Below are 21107 nucleotides of genomic sequence, written 5' to 3'. Positions count from 1 at the left end.
TTTCTTTCTACTAGTTGAAAGACAGTGAACTGAATGACTTGGTGACATTGATGACCGTCCATGCAGTCATTTACTGCCAAGTGGGAGGTCAAGAAATTCAACAGAAAAAGGGAGTTAAAATCTCAAGAGGGGGAAGTTCACCGGAATGTCTGGATGAGTGATTATTAGAAAATTATTAGTCAATGGACCATTGGTTGATAGTTGAGACACAGTGGGATGTTGTATACACATGGGATGCATAGCAAGTGATTCAAGAGCACTAATGTTAGCCCATATCCCCACCCAACACAACAGTGGTCCCCAGGTTGATTCTAAGGGCCGATTCATACTCCTATTTTAGAGCCGAATAAAAGTCGGTTCGGCGCTGTAGAGCCTACAATGTGACGTCATTTGAGGTTCGGGGGGGGGGGGGGGGGCGGGTACCGTCCTAAAGTCGGCTATTCGGTGCTACTGAAATTTTCTGACGAGCCGAAATCATTTCGGCACTACAGCGCCGAAACAGCGGTAAAATAGGAGTATGAATCGGCCCTAAGTCAGGGTGGCAGTCCCTCATTCACAATCAGTTGAAAATCACTGGTTTAGGACATTTGGGGTTATTTTATTGACATAAGCCCACTACAGGCAATACGTTAGAAGGTAATAACTGTTATTAATTAACTTTGCACTTTTTGGGGGCCCCAAAGCTTGAGCCAGAGGCTGAAGCTCAGATGCCCCTGGGCCTGGGCCCAACAGGCCCGTTGGATAATCCTCCCCTGCATAAAGTGAGTGGCAAGTGAGTTTAATCAGTTTCTCGTCGCTTACGTTTCTCATCATCAGTAGCCTATATTAGTGATTTTCTGGCGCCATCTTCTGGCGAAACATGCGTGTTTATTAATTGAATTAATACTTTAGGGAATGCACAGGAAAGTACAGTTGAATACAAGGTCCCAGACTTTTCCGCCGTGCAGTGGAAAAGCCTGATGACGGTGGGCACTGTACAGTAGGCTACGTGCCTAGAACGTGACGACGGTGACGTAGGAATATAAATGGCCTTTCCTTCTTTACATAGCCACACTGGGTTGACTATTGAACCAGAGCTGAACAATCTTGCTACGGAAGTTCTGTGCTGGATCTGGCCTGGGCTGGGCCTTATATTCTGGCTGGGCCATAGAATAAAAGGAGGGCTGGGGAATTCCGTCAACTGCTGGAGGGCGTTAGTACACGGTAACAATCCGTACACAAACAAAACACTATCGTTTCTTGTTTAATTGTTTCTGTGCATGAAATGAATGCAATGCATGCATGCATCATGTGTCGTTAAAATACGTGAAATTCGTCCATTCGGGAAATGTGAATTGAATGGTGTTGTCTGTGTAGTTTATGATCAAGGCCGTGGAATTCATTGAATACTTATACAATGACAGAATGACTCATTTGTAAACAATTTAAGTCATAACGTTAATTGTGTAGCAATATTGGGATGACTTCATGGTCTTTTGTAATTAAGTCATAACTATTTTGGTAAATTAAACCTCTATATTCTTTTAGGAATCAATGCTACAGTATTAGCTGTCTCTTTTCTTTAATAAAGAACCATTTCAGCCAATCAGCAGAGTGTATCTATCAGATTCAATTTGATAGTGTGTAGGCTAGGCTACTATTTCCAAACTGAACAGAATGCATTTTCTGCTTAAAAGAGCTGGAAAGAGAGAGAGAGTCCCCTGTTACTGAACAAACACTCAATGATTGCTATCAGAAATTAATAGATCTATTTAAGACTTGTTTGAACAAAAGAAAGAAGTCACCTTTGGCCAGCACACGATACGACCACCAGTCCTACTACATCATTTTGTAGTAGGTTTTTGAATTGTAGTTCCATCACATTTTTAATAGAGCTCAATCAATATGTATTGTTTCGGTCTCTGTCTTATTCCAGAAACAATGGCCCAGGCTTCTTTCAGTTTGGACCTAGCTCAGTTTAGCTGCTCCATCTGCCTGGCAGTTCTGAAGGATCCAGTCACCATCCCATGTGGCCACAGCTATTGTATGACCTGCTTGAGAGACTACTGGGACAGCCGCCAGGGGCAGTGGGCCTGCAGTTGTCCCCAGTGCAGCGCCTCATTCAATCCCAGACCCACACTGGGCAAAAACACCGTGCTGGCAGATATGCTGGAGAAGCTAGGCAATGTGAGGCTGGAGGATGGCCCTTCAGCCCCACCCCTCTACCAGGAGGGGGGCTTTGCAGACCAAGGCTTTGAGCATGCTGTATTTGATTTGTCCTCTGTCCATCCAGAGAGAAACGATGGGGAGGTGAGTCTGCTTACTCAAACTTAAGGATGCCACACAATTCCCTATTATAAAGTCAGACAATGTTCTCCATTAACACCCATGACTGTTATCAAACTTTATTCCTGAAGAGGCTTTTGGGACACACACGGAGAGAACTCTCTCAGCTAATTCAGGAGAGGGAGTCGGAGCTACAACACTTGAAACAGACCATTAAGTCCTTCTCTGTGAGTACGCATAAAATTGATTGATTCTGAGGTACAAAGAAATGTGACCAGCTGCACATTGTAGGAATGTTCAATCATATTAGGTCAGAGAGTGGGCTGGATCCAGGCTAATTATGTCATGTGGCAGCACCACGCCTGTGGAACAGCCTCCCCATGGACCTGAGAGTGCCGCAGACTGTGGAATGCTTTAAAACAGGCCTTCTTGTTTCGGAAGGCCTTTTTGTGTTGAACTGTCGCTTTGCAGTTTTTGTTAACCCCGTTTTCAACCTTCTATGATAGATTATATGTTTTTAACCATGTAGCACTCTGGGATTCCTTGTGAATGAAAAGTGCAATATAAATAAAATTCATTATTATTGTTTATGAATCTTACTGCTCATCTACTGCAAACAAAGAACAATGAAAACAAACTATTGTTTTTATCTTGGGCAGTTTTCATTGTGAAGTAGCATATTGTGTAATGTCAGTCATTTACTCAGGTCTAAAGAAGAATGTACACACACACACACAATTGCTCCCTTTTCTTTCCATAGCATTTGGCTAAGGCAGCAGTGAAAGACAGCAGCAAGATCTTTGCAGAGCTTGTGGAGTTTGTGGAGCGGCGTCGTTCTGAGATGAAGGAAATCATCAGGGCTCAGGAGAAGGCTGAGGTGACTCGAGCTGAAGCCCAGCTACAGCATCTGACACAGGAGATCGCTGAGCTGAAGAGGAGAGATGCTGAACTGGAGAAAGTGTCACAGGACCAGGGCTTGATAATACAGGTGAGGCATCAAAGAGAGATGAGACCAGAATAATTTCTTTCAGAAGTTCTAGACAGAAAATCAGGATGCAATCATTGATTGAGTAATCAGTTAATTTGTATGAAACATTTAAAGTGACCGGCTATATTGCCCTTGTACACATTACAATGATTTGTGATTTAATCTGTCAGTTTGCTTGTAATAAGGAATATCCTGTTGCAGATGTGCCAGTCGTACCGAGGTCCAGCCCATCCTGGAGAGGCCAAAGTGATTACTGTCAACACACACATCTCCTTTGGGCAAGTGAGGAAGGCAATCTCAGACCTGAGAGAGCAATTTGAGAGTTTATATCAGAGAGAGTTCCCAAAGATCACCCATGCATGTCAGTTAAGTTTCATTATGGTGTCAACTTCACGTTTAACTTTCATGTTGTCATTCCAATCATTAATGTGTTAATACAATGCCAGGGAAGTTGTATCAGAATATAACTGTGTGTGTGTGTGTGTGTTTGTTGCCAACTTAACAGTGAAGAATGTGAGTGTTCTGCGTATGGCTACATCCAAGTCCAGGCCCAGTAAGTATCCTGTTATGCAAACATAACATGCATGTGTATAGTTTAGTTTTACCTGCCACTGCCAGTCAGTATCACTATTTCAATATATCTTCAACTATTCCTTTTATCTTAATAACTTCCTTTTACTTTCCCACAATGCAAGCAGCTTGTATCTCTTCCCATGTTCCTGTTCTGGACAACAGAGATGAGCTCCTTCAATGTGAGCAACATAAATCAGTTGGCTTTAGTTTATGCCTTCCCCTACAAAACGTATAGAATTAACCCCCTGAAAAACTAAAACTGATAAAGCCATTATACAGGCAGTCCTTGTTCAACAGACACTGTATATGGCGCTCAATTTGTTACAGATTTCTGCCCTCTGTCTTTGGACACATTCACGATGCACAAGGAGCTGTTGTTGACTGAGAGCAACCGTATGGCCAGTCGGAATGGACAACTACAGGTGTACCCAGACCACCCTGACCGCTTTGACACCTGGTGCCAGGCATTGTGTCGTGAGGAACTAGTGGACCGCAGTTACTGGGAGGTTGAGTGGACAGGCTCACAGGCGGCACTGGGGCTCACCTACGAGTGCATTGCTAGGAAGGTACTAGTTTATTCACTTTAGACATTTGATGTCATCACCAGTAATAATTTAATCTTCACGGGTGCTTACTGCTTTGGAATGGTCTTGGCTTGCGAGTCTGTAAATCATAGTCGCATTAGGGTACAAAGCAGACCAGCAACACCAAATGTTATTGTACTGTATTGTGTATTCCTTTGGTACTGGTATATCATCTGTGATTTTCTCATATCCTCAGGGATCGGGCAACGAATGTCGGCTAGGACACAACTCAAACTCATGGAGTCTTTGCTGCAATCCATCCTCCTTCACATACTGCCATGACAATGAGACTCGGCCTGTTGTGGTCCCTTCTAGCACTGTGTCCCGCAGAATAGGGGTGTTCCTGGACCAGCAAGCAGGGCTTCTGTGTTACTATACAGTCAAATGTGGACAAGCCCACCTCCTCCATAGAATTGGGGCCACTTTTAACCAGCCTCTCTATCCTGCTGTGTGGCTTGGAGCACAATCTACCATCATCTTCTGTTCAGTTGACTAGAAGCTCGACTGGCCACTTTCATGACAACATGAAAGTGTAACGCAGAAACCTGCGGATTCTGGTAGTGAGATTGGGACAACACTCGGGACGACTTATTTTTACTCGGGACGACTTATTTTTTCATACTTGTGCAATAGGTAGTACTGTATATAGCCATTTTATTTTCAGTTTGTGCTCATATCTAGTCAACATTGAACACAAAGGGGAAGAGGGATGTAATATTCTTCTGCTGGTTAAATATGACCACGATTAGTTATTGCTGACACTTCTATCAGGAAATCTACATCCACGTATCGTTCAAACTAGAGACCATGTATTTTAGCATACTTATTTAGTATAGAAAATGCAATGGAATTTGCTTGTAGTACCCAATTGATAGTATTGAAATTGATGATCTGTCAAAATACAATAAAATAAAACCACATAAGCAACTCACTTTTAAATTAAAGACATTTAAGCCATTGAAGTGCAAGAGTTATCTTTTATTAACCGTTTCACAATCAGCGCAGGGGCAAAAAGGGATGAAGAACATGTGCTGTAATTATATCTTGTTGAATGCTGCTACATCAACACTCTGGACCTGCAACACAGTGAAGAGGGCACATCCTTTAGATTACAATCTGGGGTACTAGTATAAGATTGATTGTGGTTAAAGGACCATACCGTCAGGGACGTTGCTGACGATTTAGTTGCCCTACTTGCATATTATTTGGGCTGCCCCCCTCCCGACAAGAGCTCTGCGTTCGCTCATGCAGCTGATACAGATGATACTTTCGCCGTTTGTGAGCACTCAGGACGCACACATGGCCGTACGTTATTACGCGGCGGAGCCACAGAGAAAATTGTTATTATGAGGGTCTGCTTGGCACCACACCTTGGCGTGTTGCCCTAATCGCAGTGCGTATTGCACGTATACGTAGCGACGGCTCTGCATGCCGTCATCTATTAAGTCAGTCAATCTAGTCACAGCTTCAACCTTATGTCCATGAACAAAGTATTTTCCCCATTAACGGATTTATTGTTAGACTTATGTTTACATTAGGTTGTTAAAATGTTACCCAACTTAACCATAGCAATATTTGTCAACTACAATGCGAGTTGTAAATGGGCTTAACATGCCAGGTGGTATGATTCTTCAAAGGTCAATTGCTGCGATTGTGCTTACTGCTTATACTCACATATTCATCAAACTTCGTGATCTCCTCTTCCAACAAATCTGTCCCGACCTTATCATCCACCACAACACAGGCAATCTGCAGTTTCTTGATGCCATAGCCCACAGGAACCAGTTTGGATGTGCCCCATAACAGGCCGTCAGCTTGCACTGACCGTACACATTCCTCCAGCTTCGCCATATCCGTTTCGTCATCCCACTGAAAATGAGAATAATTTGACAGTGTGAACCCACCAGTTTAATGGCAGGTTCATATTAGAGACTGAAGTGCTGCAAATGGTTGGGAAGTAAAATTCTGGCATAGACAGGAGCCTGCTATTCACAACAAGTACTTCATCCCCAAAATGTAATTAAAAAAAATCAATTATTCACTGCATAAAGCTTTGAATAGTGATAATATTTGCTTTTGTCACGTCCTTTACGGTGAAAGATGAATCCAAAAATAAAAAATATGATGTATGATGATAAGAGCGCCAAGAGCACAAATAACTCAACCTTGTAGGACAAGAGACAAACATACAGGCTTGACATCCAATAAGATAGAGGACTTGGCGATGAGTGTAGGTTTCTTGGCCTTCCTTTCCGCATACTCTTTCAGCCGCTGTTCTTTGAGCCTTTCTGCCTCAGGATCTTCCTCATCACTACCGAATAGGTCAATGTCATCATCATTTTCATCCTCTTCAACTGGTGCACTGGTTCTCTGCTGCTGGGCTGTGGTGCCCTGAACATATTGAATGAGTAAAAGGTCTTACAAACATTCACAAAACAGACCAAAATGCATGACAGCCCAGCTCTTTCTTCTGATGGAGGGAGAGACTTACGTTTGTGCAGGGCGCTGCTTGAGCTAGAGCTGGGGTTACTGCAACAGGGGATTTCTCCAGAACTGCTACTCGACATTCTAGTTTGGAAAGTGCTGACCTCAAGGTATCCACCACTGGTCTCACAGCGCAAGACAAGTCAGCCAGATCATGTGGGATACAAAATATATTTTAGTTGATCTGACTAAGGGCGACTACATTTGACTGAAATATTTGATGTCAACAGACCAACCTTGGTGCAGGCTGTTGTTCTCGAGCTCCAGGCTCTTGATACGAGAAATAAATTCAGCTTGATCTCCTGCCCCACTGCCAGAGCTCTGCTGCTGTGGAAATAAACAAAAGAGTGGAAAGTAAGGTTCAATGTATTACAGAGCGCCAATGACATCTAGTGGCCAAACTCGAGTTAGTACACTCTTCAAAACCAATGTACAAGCCAGACGTGAACGCAACACCACACAATCAACGTCCTTCTCACCAGCAACTAAAGCCAGGCGGTTGCAGCAGAAATACAGTAGCCAAGGATGGACCCTGATGAAGACAAGTGGAAAGGTTATGAGTTGGAAGAACTACAGGGATGGGGCCAACTCCACTCCACACCACGCCTGGTAATTTGTTCCAAGCGACTGGAAACGTGGGTGACTGGCAGGCCCACAGGGGGCCAACATGAGAGAGGCTGTTAGCAGAGGTGGTTCCAGTGACACACAAGTTGGGGTGGGAAACTTACGAGCTGGGATTGGAGGCTCAGGGAAGGTTGACCAGACACTCTGCTAAACAGTGTAGACTTCAGCTGGGGAGGTGGTTTCAGGTAAAAACAGAAACCAGGGTAAGAGGGAGGGAAGGAGGAACAGGATTGAATGAACTACAAAGTATTTTCAGAACCAAGGAGAGCAACTGCAGTGTAAAACAAATACGGAAATGTCTTCAGAGGGTAACCGAGGAAAGGAAGTAGCATTTACATTTGGCATGTGAAGTTATCATCAGCACTATATGTAGTAATAGAAGGCCATCACCTTGAGTATTGCAACATGATTATACTTACATGAGCACTGGTTTTCATTATGGGGATATGCCAGAATATACAGTATACTGCAGACAGTATACATTTGTATACACTTGCCTTGTTACACTTGCCAATACTGACTGATGTCAATGTCAGTTAGCTTGCAAATAATTGACATATATGATAACCTCCCCAGTTTGTTTAGCTTTGCAAATAAGTTCAAACATCAAGCCCAATCAAGGAACCAGTCAGAGGGAGAACAAGGGAGATCAAATCCTCCAGTGTTGCTGTGTACTTGCAGATTCTGTGAATTAATAAATCAGATCAAACAATAATGTCCCTCCAGCCAAATAAAATGCAATGCAATGCAAGGACATAGCCAATGGGTTGCAAGCTATATGTCAGGTGTATGGAACCTACACTACTAGTAGCCCCTGACCCATCAGCTGCGAGCAGGCAAATACTGTATAATGCATACTGGTTGATTGGCAATACTGTAGAAGCATGTAAAACATCCAGAAAAATCTCTTAGTTACACCAACATAGTCTTGTCAACATAGTTAATTAGTTTTGTTATTAGAGAGATTTATGAAGATCACAATGACAGACACTGCGTCTGTTTCACACAGCACCGTCCTGATGCATAGAGAAATGGAGAGGATTTTACATTATGTCGTCAGACAGTACTATTATGGCATGCATCCTGGCAGAGATCTGTGCTCTAGTGAGTACTGCACACTGAAATGCACAAGGAGTCACCAGCTTTTTGCACATTTGGGTCAAGGGACAAGCATAATTAAGATTGATATCAAAATGCATTTATAAATATAAATAATATATATATTATATCAATTTATCCTGCTCCGGTGCTGCTGTGACAATTGGATTTCACTTAGGATCCATAAAGGTCTGTCAAATATAATATTTTATAGTATCAGGAACTAATCTACCAGTCAAACAAAGCTTAAACCTATATGCATAGCACATGCTCATTTGTTAGTTCTCACAGCAGCAGAGGCAGCAAAGTAGATTGTCAAGTCTATAATCAAACACCTAGACAAAAGTCACACCCCACTGCATCCTATGCAGTTTGGCTTTCGGGCATTCCACTCCACTGGGTCGGCAAACTGTCTATTTACAGAAAGGGTGAAATGTGCTTTGGACAAGGTCCCATGTTCATTTTAAAGTCACATCAAAGAGTCAAAGGCTTTTAAAAAAGCCTTTGACTCAGTCAGCCATCAGGTCCTCTTGTCCAAACCATAGACTGTAAAAAATATGGACAAAGCGTTCCCCGGGTCTAACATGAACGTAAAATGAAGCCTGTAATGATATGCTAATTCCTGATGTAAGTCGCCATCTTTCTAGATCCGTTTGGTACCAGCTGGCCATTGGCTGGCTCCGTTTTGTACCAGCTGGTCATTGGCTGCCCAGACAACGAGGCGGGACTTCCCCCCTTTTTCTCCGTTGGTTTTTATTTTGACTCGAGTGGGAGGAGAAGACTCTTGAGTGGGAGGGGAATCCCGATCATAGACTGTAACGGTAGCCACGCCCCTCAGAACATACGCGACTTTATGGTCATTTTTTTAATTAATGGGACCATAATTTTCCAAAAAGAATATTATGACATTAGAAATGAGACTTTAAACTAGTGACTGGAAGAAGAAAGTATTCATGACCATGTTTATTAAGGTAATACAGTCTAGGTGAAGTTGGGCCAAAATACATGGGCCTCTATGGAGCTATGGGGCTTTTTGGGTCCAGTCCAGCAGTCCAACAGGCCATTATATGAACTACCGATTTCAAATGAGGCTTCACGAAATATCTGGCTGACTGCCCCCCTGGTCCAAACTAATGCATTTAAACTTTCCCCCAGAGGCCATCCAGTGGTTTAGCTCATACCTATCAAATAGAAAGCAGTGTAAGTGTAAACGGTGTCATGTCTCCATACCACACTGTAGTCTATGGGCTGTATTTTGCGTGTCTTAAGTACCAGGTCTTATTACCTAACTTGAGTAAACTAAAGACCTGGAGGCGTGATCAATGCTCTTTGGCCACTCAGAATAGACAAATGGCATTGATCACGCCTCCAGGTCTTTAGTTTACTCAAGTTAGGGAATAAGACCTGGTACTTAAGACACGCAAAATACAGCCCTAAGTGTCAACAGTCTTAACCTCTGTTCTGACCAGTGTTCAAGACCGGCTTATAGATTCATGTCTGCTCTTGAACGCAAAAAGGACTGTCTGCATGGCTTTTTCCAAAAGACGAGTTGTGCTAGAGTCATCAAATGTGTTTCGGGGTGGGGAGGAACTTGAACTGTGTCAGAGTTCAAGTACCTCGGGGTCATGTTAGACTCAAACCCATGTGAAAAAAGTTTCAAACACAATCAAATTCAACCTTCAAAACTTTAAACAAATTAGACCCTTCCCACACAGTGCTGCTAAATATTATCTCCAATGCTTGATCCTATTACACGTTCAATATTGTTTCACAAACTGGTCTTGCACAGGTATAACGATTCTCAAACCCATTGAACAGCTATATAAGAGTGCGATAGGAAACCCCACTCATATCACCACTGTAATATAACCGCTAGAGGGGCGGCAAACCATCCTTTCAGTTCAGGGCTGTTCAATCTGGAATGACCTACCTCTGACAATAAGAGATTGTACGTCATTTCGATACTTTAAGTACAATCTAAAACAAGAAATGATCACATAGTGATATTTGTCAGGTGAAAGAAATGCTGTCTCCGTTGTGTTCTATTGAAAGCAATAGTGCAATAGTGTTTCTATTGAAAGCAATAGTGCACCTTATGCACAAGTTACTTTAGTTACAAATCCATATCGCTCTTAAAAGATAAAAACACTGCTAAATTATGTAGATGCACTTTACACCTTTGTACTTTCCTTGTGTATGTATGTTTTTAAATGCTGCGTTTCCTAATGTAAGGTAGTGTTTGCTTAATTTGTTTTATGTGGGGACTTGTACAACTCTGAAATATCACAGTGAGTTGACACGTAGCTCTAACTTCATCATCATTTCTTTGACCGCGGTCTAACTTCATAGCAGGATACACCTGGCCTGATACAGCCGGATGCTAGAGCTAATGCATTTGAGTCTACATTGAATGGATGAATGATGGGAATGAACAGGTTAATATTTTACAGTCTGTAGTCTATACTTACTCCTGCCAGGGACTTCTGAATGTTCTCCCTAGCCCGAGCTATGTCTTGCAAAATGGTGTTAGCTCCCAGTTCCTGAATGAGATACAAGACATTACTTCATCCATTCTTTACACAAAAAATTTAATCTCAAAGAGACCATGAATATAGTTACTTATGTTTTCTTATACCGTTTTGTATTTCCAAGCTCTTACAAAAAGGGATTCAAAGGAAATGCAGAAATGGGCACCAATTGTACGGCACAGATGTGTGCTAAGATGAAACATAGAAACTGGGCTAAAAATATGTAGTAACCTGTGTTGGTTGTGTGGAGCCATTCATGTGCTCATAGAAGCGTCTCTCTGCCTCGTCATAACGGGGTTTATCAAACCAGATCTTATCCTGGGCGAGGAAGTCTACTGCACTCATGGCGCTGCAGAAGAGAGAAAGGGGGAGGATAAGAGAAGGATGTTTTAGAAACAGTTTAGATAATAAAGAATCATGATACGTTAATGTTAATCGAGTAAACTAGAGGTTAATCTCCAATCCTCATAAATACACAACAATGAACAATCCCTTTCATTAGGGAAAGGGAACAGGGAACAATATTTTGAATAGAATGACTGCACACATTTGTATGCATTTATCTAATGTATACTCTTCCAAATCAGACTCACTTCAAATAAGCTATTAAGATAAAACACATAAAAGCATAAAAGTAACTCAAGAACATTCACACAATGCCAGAAAATGTTGATGTAGATGAGACCAAAGGAATGTAGACTTAAATAACAACAAAGAAAGTCATACACACAATGGAATAAATAAAATAAAATGCACTCAAAAGCCTAAAGAGGAACTTGGAAGTGCTTGGAGGGGCTCCATTCTCCAGGACTTAGTCATACTTGACCCTCTTAGGGCTGGTGGAGGCAGTGGACGGAACCCTGGCATCTGGCCCTCGAGCCCCCTTCACCACCACGGCACGATTCCCACAGTGACCGTGGAAGCGGCTCTCTGCAGCATCGTAGCGCCATTTGTCCAACCACACCTTCTCACTGTCCGGGTGAAGGAAGTGGCAGACAGATTCCACCGGTCGATCTTCCGCCTCTGTGATCTCAGCAGGCTCCTCCTCCTCCTGGATAGGGTGCAGAGCGTGGAAGACTTCAGCCTTGCCCTGCAGAATCACCCGTTTCTCCTCCTCTACCACCACTTCAGCCTCCTCCTCCTCCTCTTCCTCTTCTACAAGGCTCTGAGGATGGTCACTACTTCTGGAGGTCTGGGGCGAGCTCGTCCGTGGTTTTGAAGAATTGTTGCCGTAGAGGTTCTGGTAGAAGGTGGCCTCGGCATGGTCATAAAGAGGTTTCTCTAGCCACACATCTCTGAGGAGATCCACCGGGACACGAGGTAATCCGTTGATGGGCTGCCGAGTGACTGGAGCGGCACTCACTTGCAAGTTCGGGGTGGCGGGCGTTGGAGCCAGAGACTGATATCCCTCATCGGGTGTCGCAGGTGAGATGCAGTGATTAGATGGGGATGGAAGATGCAGGGAGTTTGGAATGGACAGCTGCAGGGACCCTTGCACAAAGCACCGCTCTGCATGGTCAAAAGATGGTTTGTTCATCCACACTTCCTGCACCATGTGATGACAGGCCACCTGTTCAGCATGACTACAGGCCGGCCGTGGCGGAGAGGGAGATGTAGTGGTTTGAGTATTAGGGTGATTCTCTGCGGCTGGAGGTGATCCGTTTATCGGAGTGGTGGAAGTGCGTGCCAACCAAGACTGATATAGGCTTTCCGCCTGCTCATAGATGCTATGCTCAAACCACACAGATGCACACTCTGACTGCAGGCCAAGCAGAGATGAGCAGGGGTCGGTCAGCTGGCTAGTCCCCTGATCTGGTTTCTCTTCAGACGTGACCTTCCCTTCAGCTTTCAACCCCTCGGAGCAGCCCTCAGGGTTAAGACCACGTTTACGACGGCGGCGGCTTTTCCCGCTGCGCTTGCCATCCCCATTCAAGCTGCCACTCTCTGGAGAGGAGGATGCCGTTTCTCCATTTCTGTGGCACGAATCAGCGTTCTTCCTACCTCCCGCCTCTACCTCAGTGGAGCAGTCCAGACAGTGACCAATCGGCAGTTCATGCTCAGAGCACTGCAGGTTTTCCTGAGGCATCATCTTCGATCCGTTGCAGAAGAAAGAAAGGAATAACAGGGAAAGACTATTGTATTAATTACAGAGGAGTTTAGAAACTTTGTTTGAAACTTTGAATTTGTTTTGACAGAAATTCCTGCAGTGAGTCTAATGAATGAATATTCATTAGACTCACTGCAGGAATTTCTGTCAAAACAAATTCTTTGTAAGTTACACTGTAGAGCAGTGAGTCAAAGTATCAATCCCAGAGGAACACATAAAGCAGCATGCAAGACTTTTGATAAGGAATCAAACAAAAAACTCCATGCAAATGTGCTGTAAAAAAAGTGGAAGGTAAGGTAATTGGAGCACAAATCCATCCACTGCAATGATTTATCCAAAGTTAAGATCTTTTAGTTTTAAGGTCCCAATAAGCCAAGCACGCAAGGTGCAAGTTTAATAAGATTTTTACTTAAATATTGAGAACGAAAAAAACTGAAACTGTCAAAATTTGCATGCAGTATTACTACCGTCAACAGAAAGCAAACGTCGATTAGTGGAAACATCACAATCAAACCATTGCATAAACCAATTCGAATTGACACTTCACATGTATGATTACAAATTTCAAAACCTTTTCTATGAATACAGGTCAATGTTGAACGTTATTACATTGTTATTACAAAAAGAAAATATGCCCAAAGAATGTTGAGAAACGGAATAAAATGTCTGTACGCTTAAAATGTTCCCACTCAGATACTGAAGATACAAGTGATCGAAATGTCGAATCAGCAATAAACGAGTTGCCACATCTTTGACCAGAATACACACTTTTATTTATTTATAGTTTGTCCTACAAATGGACAATGAAGTGAATGTACTTCTCTTAATGAAATTCCATTAATTCTTTATGTCCCGACTCCTGAGCAAATGTTGACATTTTACAATAAATTAAAAATCAAGTTAGCAAAATAACACGGCTCTATAAGGTCTATAGATTAATAATATCACATCAACTCTTACTTCAGTGTAGCCTGGATAAGTCAAATGATGGAATTTCAATTGACACAACATTAGTGGTTAGACAGGATTTGTAAAATTAGCCGATTGTCCCCTTTTGCATTACTTAAATGAACCCGTAAATATTCCACCGTTTCCGCTATATTCATTTAACAATGGCAAAGTGCCGCTCCTTGATTTGTGAACACCACCTAGGGGAAACACTGGATTCTGTTTTAGCTTTCCAAATTAATTCCTTTAACTAAGTGTTATTGACAAATCTTTAAGAAGGAAATGAAGGGGGGAAATACACATGCAAACAATTAAAGCATTTGCAATATTTAAGAGTAAAATAAATGAATAACTGATGGCATGATATGACAGCACTGACATGCTCACAAGCATTTCAAACTGAGGCTATTGTAACCCAAGATCATAGCCAAGTCATACACTGGCAACAAGGCATGCATTTTTAATATAATGGTAGAGAGGTCCACAGAGATACAGGAAATGTATTCCCCAAGTGGTTCACCATGTGTGACACAGTCACACTACAATGGGTTTAGACAGTATTTTAATCAAAATACTATAGCCGGGGAGCCAGTCACCTAAAATTTGAGAGAACCTGTGATGTCATGACATACTTTTTATTTGTGTTTTTGAGGGGCGCTAGCCCCTCTGCTCCTATATACAGGTTTAATGTTTGTCTTTAGTTCAATGTTTGTTTTATAAACGGCATTGACAATGAAGGGAACAATTACGTCATAATGTGCCTCATGTCATATTGTCTCTTTATTGTTAATGGCATTTAATGTTTGTGTCAGCACCGTTTGTTTTACATCACCTAATCAACATGAGTTAGACTTATATAATATATTAGCACCCCTCACTTCACACGGGTGTGATTTGTGTCTATTCATTTGGACATTAAGGTCCACAGAATGAGACTTTAAGTAGCATGTGACATGTCAAACTAGGGGGTTTTCATGATTTTGAATCTATTCCAAGCATTAGTTTTGCACTAAAAACACTCCTTGGCCTAAAAACGGCCAAGTGGATATGGCTGAATTTAGGCCAAGGAGTGTTTTTCGTGCAAAACTAATGCTTGGAATGGATTATGTCACATGCAACTTAAAGTATGATGAAATTTTGTGGTATACAAAAATGGCCATAACTTTTTTTTGCTATATTTCCGGCAGAGCAGACCTCTCAGTCTGTGGACCTTAATGACCCAAGTTAAAAAAAAACACAAATAAAAAGTATGTCATGACATCACAAGTTAATCTCTATTCCTTGAGCTTTTTGGGCCTGTGGCTACCCGGCTACTATTTCGGGAAGTCATTTCCTGTCTTTGGGGAGGCAGTAGTTACAAAGCTTCTGACTCACCTTCTTTGCCAAAAGTATTGAGATCAAGCTAATATCAAAGTGAAATGCTCAAGTTCTTTTCATCCATTCAACCGCAAGCCATGTGAGGGAGAGATTAAACAATCACTACCTTACAAAAGGAAACTGCACATAGCATACATTGCAGGATAAATTCATATCAAGTTATGGCTATAGTTAGATCAGTAGGTTATGTCAATGTAAAACGATACTCACTTGTCCAATTCTGTGAGCATGAGAAGAGAGAAAGTTACATTTAAAAACTCATAAAATATAATGTAAATCACTTAAACTAAACTGAAAGACTGAATAATAACTCAAACTTTAAAATTCAGAGGCATAATTTACATGGGTACTCAAGTGGCCCAACACAAGATTATTATAACATTTACACTTGATTACCCTAGAAAATAGGCCAGTGGACTTCTCTCACGAGTCCATCACATGGTAATTGACTTGAGTGAGTATCATTAGACCACTTAAGGTAGGGTAAGTGATTTCTGATATTACTCATTTTGCTATTGTGTGTTCCGTCTTGGTTCAGTAACAGGATTCACTTAAATGCATTTTCAGTTCGGGATAATTACTTAATCCATAACTAATTTGATCCTTTCAGGATAGAGAACTCAGTCAGGATACAGATTAAACAAGTGAAATTGGAAGTGTTGAAACAAAGAAATGAGCACACAAGAACTGTTACTATGAAAATGAAGCGGATAAATGGGTACTCTCCTGATTGGCTTAAATTTTGTCACCTACTTGAGTTGCAAATGTATGTTTTGTTCATTAAAGAGATCGAGAGAGATCCCTGTGACTGAACTAGGGCCTCGGTACCCAGGCTTTTATTTTCGGTCACTACGGCTCAAAAAAATGAAAGCCTGGGGAGCGTGAGATATTTCCTGGTCTAGGAGTGAGAGTGAACTACAGTGCAGAGAGGCGAGACACTGTTTTCTACCAGGGAGGGGAGGGGCAGTGGGGGGGGCAGGGGTCTGATCGGTGAACAAATATTCTCCAGCACTTGCTCCAAGCGCGCCCGCCCCTCTAGACCAGAAAACATGCTGGCTGGGCCAGGCTATGTTTCCCCTAGCCAGAACCTGATTGTGTGGGGAGGAGGTTTCAACGCACCGAAAAATGTGCGCACGCCACACATGTAGAAAAATGCTGATTTTGGCCGATTTTGTGGTTGTAGATTCTGTAATTTAATGGGCGACTACTTACCACCGCTGGTGGGGAGCTACCTTGATCCTTAGTGCTCGGATCTGGCATACTGCCCGTCTACTGTATCCAGCACTGAGCGTTTCCGCTTCAGTTTTAATTCACGCCTAGAAAGCTAACGAAGCCATAACGACGTCTAATGGATAATTAATGCAACATCCCCGCTCGTCAAATGCTCCCGCGTTACATTGTGGAATTTCTCCAAAGCCTAGCGAAGTCCATTGTACAGATATTGCAGGTAATCATTTCTTAACAGCATTGCAAGTGAAAAGCTATCGGAAACAGCCACGAGTACCAATTTCGCCACAGCCCACAGGGAGCCGCCATCTTTGTTTACCTCACGTGAACACACAGATTGTAAGGGACGCGAAAGGGTTCACACACACTACGCTGGCTTAGCCACTGCGGTGCTGCAGTGCTAGGGCTTAAAGGCGAATTCCAGAAAACCTTTACCACCGATCCCTCGAAGCGGGGAAAAAGAAATACAAAATTAATTCCGAGCGTTTCATACCGATTTAGCGGTTTTACCCACTGTGCGGGTCGAACGGTACATCTCTTCTTCAATCGCGTGAAAGATTATTATTTGTTTACATCTTTTACAACCTTTTAAAAAAAGATATAAATATCACTTACCCTACCTTTAATTATTCAGTGGGGGGCTGACTTCCAATGTTTATAGAGCGCCGCAGTCCCTCCCCCTTTCAGAAAAACGAGTGGCCCAGGAAATGAAAACCCAATGCATTCTCCCATCGGCACTTCTTATTTAATTTATTTAAAGACGGTTACGCCGCGGACAAAGCCAACTCGGATCGTGACAAATCATGACAATGAACACAATGTTTTGGGCCGATCAAATAATTTATAAGACGAAAAACAAAACAAAGTGTTGTCTCCTGACTTTCTTTTCTTCTTTCTAATGATTTGATCGGCCCAAAACATTGTGTTCATTGTCATGATTTGTCACGATCCGAGTTGGCTTTGTCCGCGGCGTAACCGTCTTTAAATAAATTAAATAAGAAGTGCCGATGGGAGAATGCATTGGGTTTTCATTTCCTGGGCCACTCGTTTTTCTGAAAGGGGGAGGGACTGCGGCGCTCTATAGTCCCTGGCATTAGGCAACCCGACCTGGTGGGGATCTGCCCTCCGAGGAGCGCCCCTTTGCCTTTTAGTTTAGTCTGCTGAGTGCCCTCAACACTATATTTGTTGATTTCATAATAAAAATCACACCCGTGTGAAGTGAGGGGCACTCTTATTTCAATCAAATCATCACAAATGTAATTTTGTAGTGGAAAATGTTGAGTGTGTGTGTGTGTGTGTGGGGGGGGGGGGGAGAAATCAAAGGTTTCGTTTCATCACAAGACTGTGTCAAGTGAGAAATGAATGCACTACAAGCTCTTAGCCCTGACACATGACTGTCATAATCGTACGAGTGTCAATTGTGAACCATGACAGATACAAGCTCGTCCTCGTAGACCAAAACATCTTCATGTCTGAGCTCTTGTCATGCCATGTCTTTTCATATGGTAATGGTAGTCTCTATATTTGACCTAATTTACACAACTGAACGGGCAGCGGATATTAAAAAGATCCATATATCGAATATAATAATGTACATCCTCCATTTGTTTCCGTTGTCCATCCATATGCGATACGTCAGGTCTGTGAAACTAACACCGGCATGACATGACACCATGACACTCACACACATTGTAGCTAACGTTAGCATGTTAGCCTCAACCCCGCTAACGTCTGTCCGTCCATCGGAGCATTAAGGAATGTTATTACTGCTTTGATTCTGAACTCTGCCTCAATCTAAGAACCAAGCACCACGGCTGTCAGTGGCCCGTTAATATTACCTACTGTTCCGTTTGTCGTTGGTGGTGGTGGTCTGGTGGATGAGGATGACACGGGCCGGTGGAAGGTGACGCGTGCTGCTTCTCCGGGAGTCAGCTAGAACGGGAAGGATGAAATCAAAGACGGGAGCAACGATCGTGTAAAGGTAGAAGTCTATATCCTATAGCTCAGAGGGACGGCCGTGCACTGTGATTGGCTTGGTGCTTGTCAGGCAGGCACCCATTGGTCGAAGTTCAGTTAGGGAACTAGCAAGCAACCCCACTGGGTGCCCCTCATTATCCTCATAGACTGTAAGGGTGCCCCTTCAATGGTCCCCCGGCCTGAGAGTGAGAAAGAAAGCATCTATTATGTAATGTATAAAATAAATTCAGAGATGGTCATCTTACACATAGGAGCTTACATCAAATCGCTGGCGCAGCCACATGTATAAAACACAAACACATTACTGTATGTACAACATCACAATCACATGCCGCAGCCTCGGTTCATATGTTAGAGCTCAGACGTCTTCTAACCCCCGGGCGATGGGATCTATGGGCTCTACCTTATGTGAACTGGTGAACATTGAAACAATGGGTTCAGGGTTCATGCCATAGAGTATTAAAGGTATATTCAGTGATTTCACTCAAAAAACCTTAGGTTTCGTTTTTGGCTGTGGGACCCAGCCTTTCGTCCAATCAGATAGAGAGCCAAAAACGAAACCTACGGTTTTTTGACCCCCAGGGGTTAACTGGGGACAGGGGGGAACTCCTTATATGGCCAGCACACTCTATAGTAGGGAGGATTATCACAACTAAACAAAAAAAGTGATATTTGAATTAATGAAATCACTGAATATACCTTTAAAAGGATAGAGACTAAACTGGCGTGAAGCTCCGCCCCCTCCGCTATTCATGTCAGTGGAAGTTGCTCAGTGGCGTTTTGAAGCACCCGGAAGGCTGCCGGAAGTACCGTTTATTTCCGCATTTTTTCGCTGATTCAGCATTTGGACACCAAATTTTGGTGTCCGTGTCCGGAAGTCCGGAAATGCGGAAGTGCAGCTGGGCTTTAACATTGGGCGCTCGGTTGCACGGGGTTTCCTCGTCAAGAATCCACGGGTCCGCCTGCAGTCCTTCCTCTTACCACTAGGGCCCAGCGCTTCAACATTGGAGTGCATAGCTGGCCCCTTGGTTCATGCCCATGTTCATGCCCCACCAGAGTCCCCCAGGAGTCCTTTGGGGGGTACCTGCATGGGTACCCCAGGCTACTAGTGCAGTGCTACTTTTAGAAGTGGGGGGACGCCCCATCTAGCCTAGTAGCCAAAATGTGAACCCGGACATGTTGAGTACACCAAGGTTTTATGGGTCCAGCATGTAGAAACTGCCGGATGCTAACTTGCATAATTATGTTGGGCAATTTTCATAATTGGCATAATATGTGACCATACCATTAACAACCTATAGAAGGCAAAATATTCAAAATTTCATCATGCTTTATCTGGAAACGGCCATGCCCACTTGAGCATGACCCCGTTTTTAGGCCAATGAGTGTTTAAAAAAAAAAAAACTAATGCCTGGAATGGATTCAGCATCATGAAAACCCCCTAGTTTGACACATCACATGCTACATAAAGCATGATGCAATTTTGAATATTTTGCCTTCTATAGGTTGTAATTGGTATGGTCACATATTATGCCAATTATGAAAATTGCCCAACATATGCAATTGCATATAACTTAAGTTAGCATCTGGCAGTTTCTACATGCTGGGGACCCATACTTAACATTTCTAACATAAAACCTTGGTGTACTCAACATGTCCGGGTTCACAATGGGGGCTGGCTACTAGACTAATCAGAGTAATCTAGTAAGAGAGTGGCGACACTAGCGTTGACTCCCATTGTAACAATGGAATGCGGAAGTGCTCATTTGTTCGGAAATAGCGCACTGAGCGCACTGTGCAATGCAAACTAATAGGCGATCTCAATGGGATAGTTCCAATGTTTGGAACTATAGCGGGTGCCTATGGGCTATAGTATAGCCCATAGGCACCCGCTTTGTGGTGAGATCAAAGCGTGTCGCCACTCTTACTATTCCACTCGGCGCCCCATATAAAACACGCATTTGTGTGAACGTGTGCAATGTGCGCAGACGCAGACATACTATTAAAACATGCAGACGTGTATGGCCTACTTAATCATATCCATAAAAGTAAATGACAAGTCAAAAAACATATTTTTGCCCTAAAAAACATTTTTAGACGTGAGAAGTGGGGGGGATGGCGCTCCCCTGCATCGTCCCCCCACTACACCCCTGTATATACATGAGTTGACTTTGTTTCATTTATTGTAGTAGCCTAGTATTCCTATTTACTTAAAAAGGTTAAATCAACCCACCAGCAAGTGCTGATTGATTGGTTTAAGGCATTTATTGGCTCCAATACGAGTCCTGTACACTCTCGGAATTGGTATGAATTACAAATATAAATCA

General features: G+C 42.8%; 2 protein-coding genes across 5 annotated transcripts; one reads left to right on the top strand and one right to left on the bottom strand.

Annotated features, from left to right (window-relative positions):
• The first annotated feature begins 1099 nt into the window (after positions 1–1099).
• On the top strand, positions 1100–5350 carry LOC310859651 (E3 ubiquitin-protein ligase TRIM65-like). Of its 3 annotated transcripts, none has more exons than XM_083766315.1 (9): positions 1100–1203; positions 1916–2289; positions 2397–2492; positions 3026–3253; positions 3455–3614; positions 3759–3806; positions 3952–4005; positions 4154–4392; positions 4607–5350. In XM_083766315.1, the coding sequence occupies exons 2-9, from the start codon at positions 1921–1923 to the stop codon at positions 4904–4906; spliced, it is 1494 nt and encodes a 497-aa protein (XP_083622441.1). In that variant the 5' UTR covers positions 1100–1203; positions 1916–1920; the 3' UTR covers positions 4907–5350. The 3 variants fall into 3 exon arrangements, with proteins under 3 accessions (XP_083622441.1, XP_083622440.1, XP_083622442.1); XM_083766314.1 differs by having other exon boundaries at positions 3949–4005; XM_083766316.1 differs by lacking the exon at positions 3952–4005.
• A 17-nt stretch (positions 5351–5367) lies between these two features.
• Positions 5368–13294, bottom strand: LOC310859650 (uncharacterized protein). Of its 2 annotated transcripts, XM_083766312.1 has the most exons (9): positions 11966–13294; positions 11376–11493; positions 11085–11156; positions 7623–7685; positions 7131–7221; positions 6902–7014; positions 6601–6801; positions 6085–6279; positions 5368–5486 (listed from the first exon to the last, which is right to left on the bottom strand). In XM_083766312.1, the coding sequence occupies exons 1-9, from the start codon at positions 13231–13233 to the stop codon at positions 5448–5450; spliced, it is 2160 nt and encodes a 719-aa protein (XP_083622438.1). In that variant the 5' UTR covers positions 13234–13294; the 3' UTR covers positions 5368–5447. The 2 variants fall into 2 exon arrangements, with proteins under 2 accessions (XP_083622438.1, XP_083622439.1); XM_083766313.1 differs by lacking the exon at positions 7623–7685 and having other exon boundaries at positions 11966–13287.
• Between the last annotated feature and the right edge of the window lie 7813 nt (positions 13295–21107).

This window comes from Protomyctophum parallelum (genome assembly GCF_964188405.1).
Source record: "Protomyctophum parallelum genome assembly, chromosome: 6".
In the NCBI taxonomy this organism is placed as follows: domain Eukaryota; kingdom Metazoa; phylum Chordata; class Actinopteri; order Myctophiformes; family Myctophidae; genus Protomyctophum; species Protomyctophum parallelum.
The sequence above is the reverse complement of the archived record's forward strand: the minus strand, read 5'-3'. Positions and strand labels throughout refer to the sequence as shown.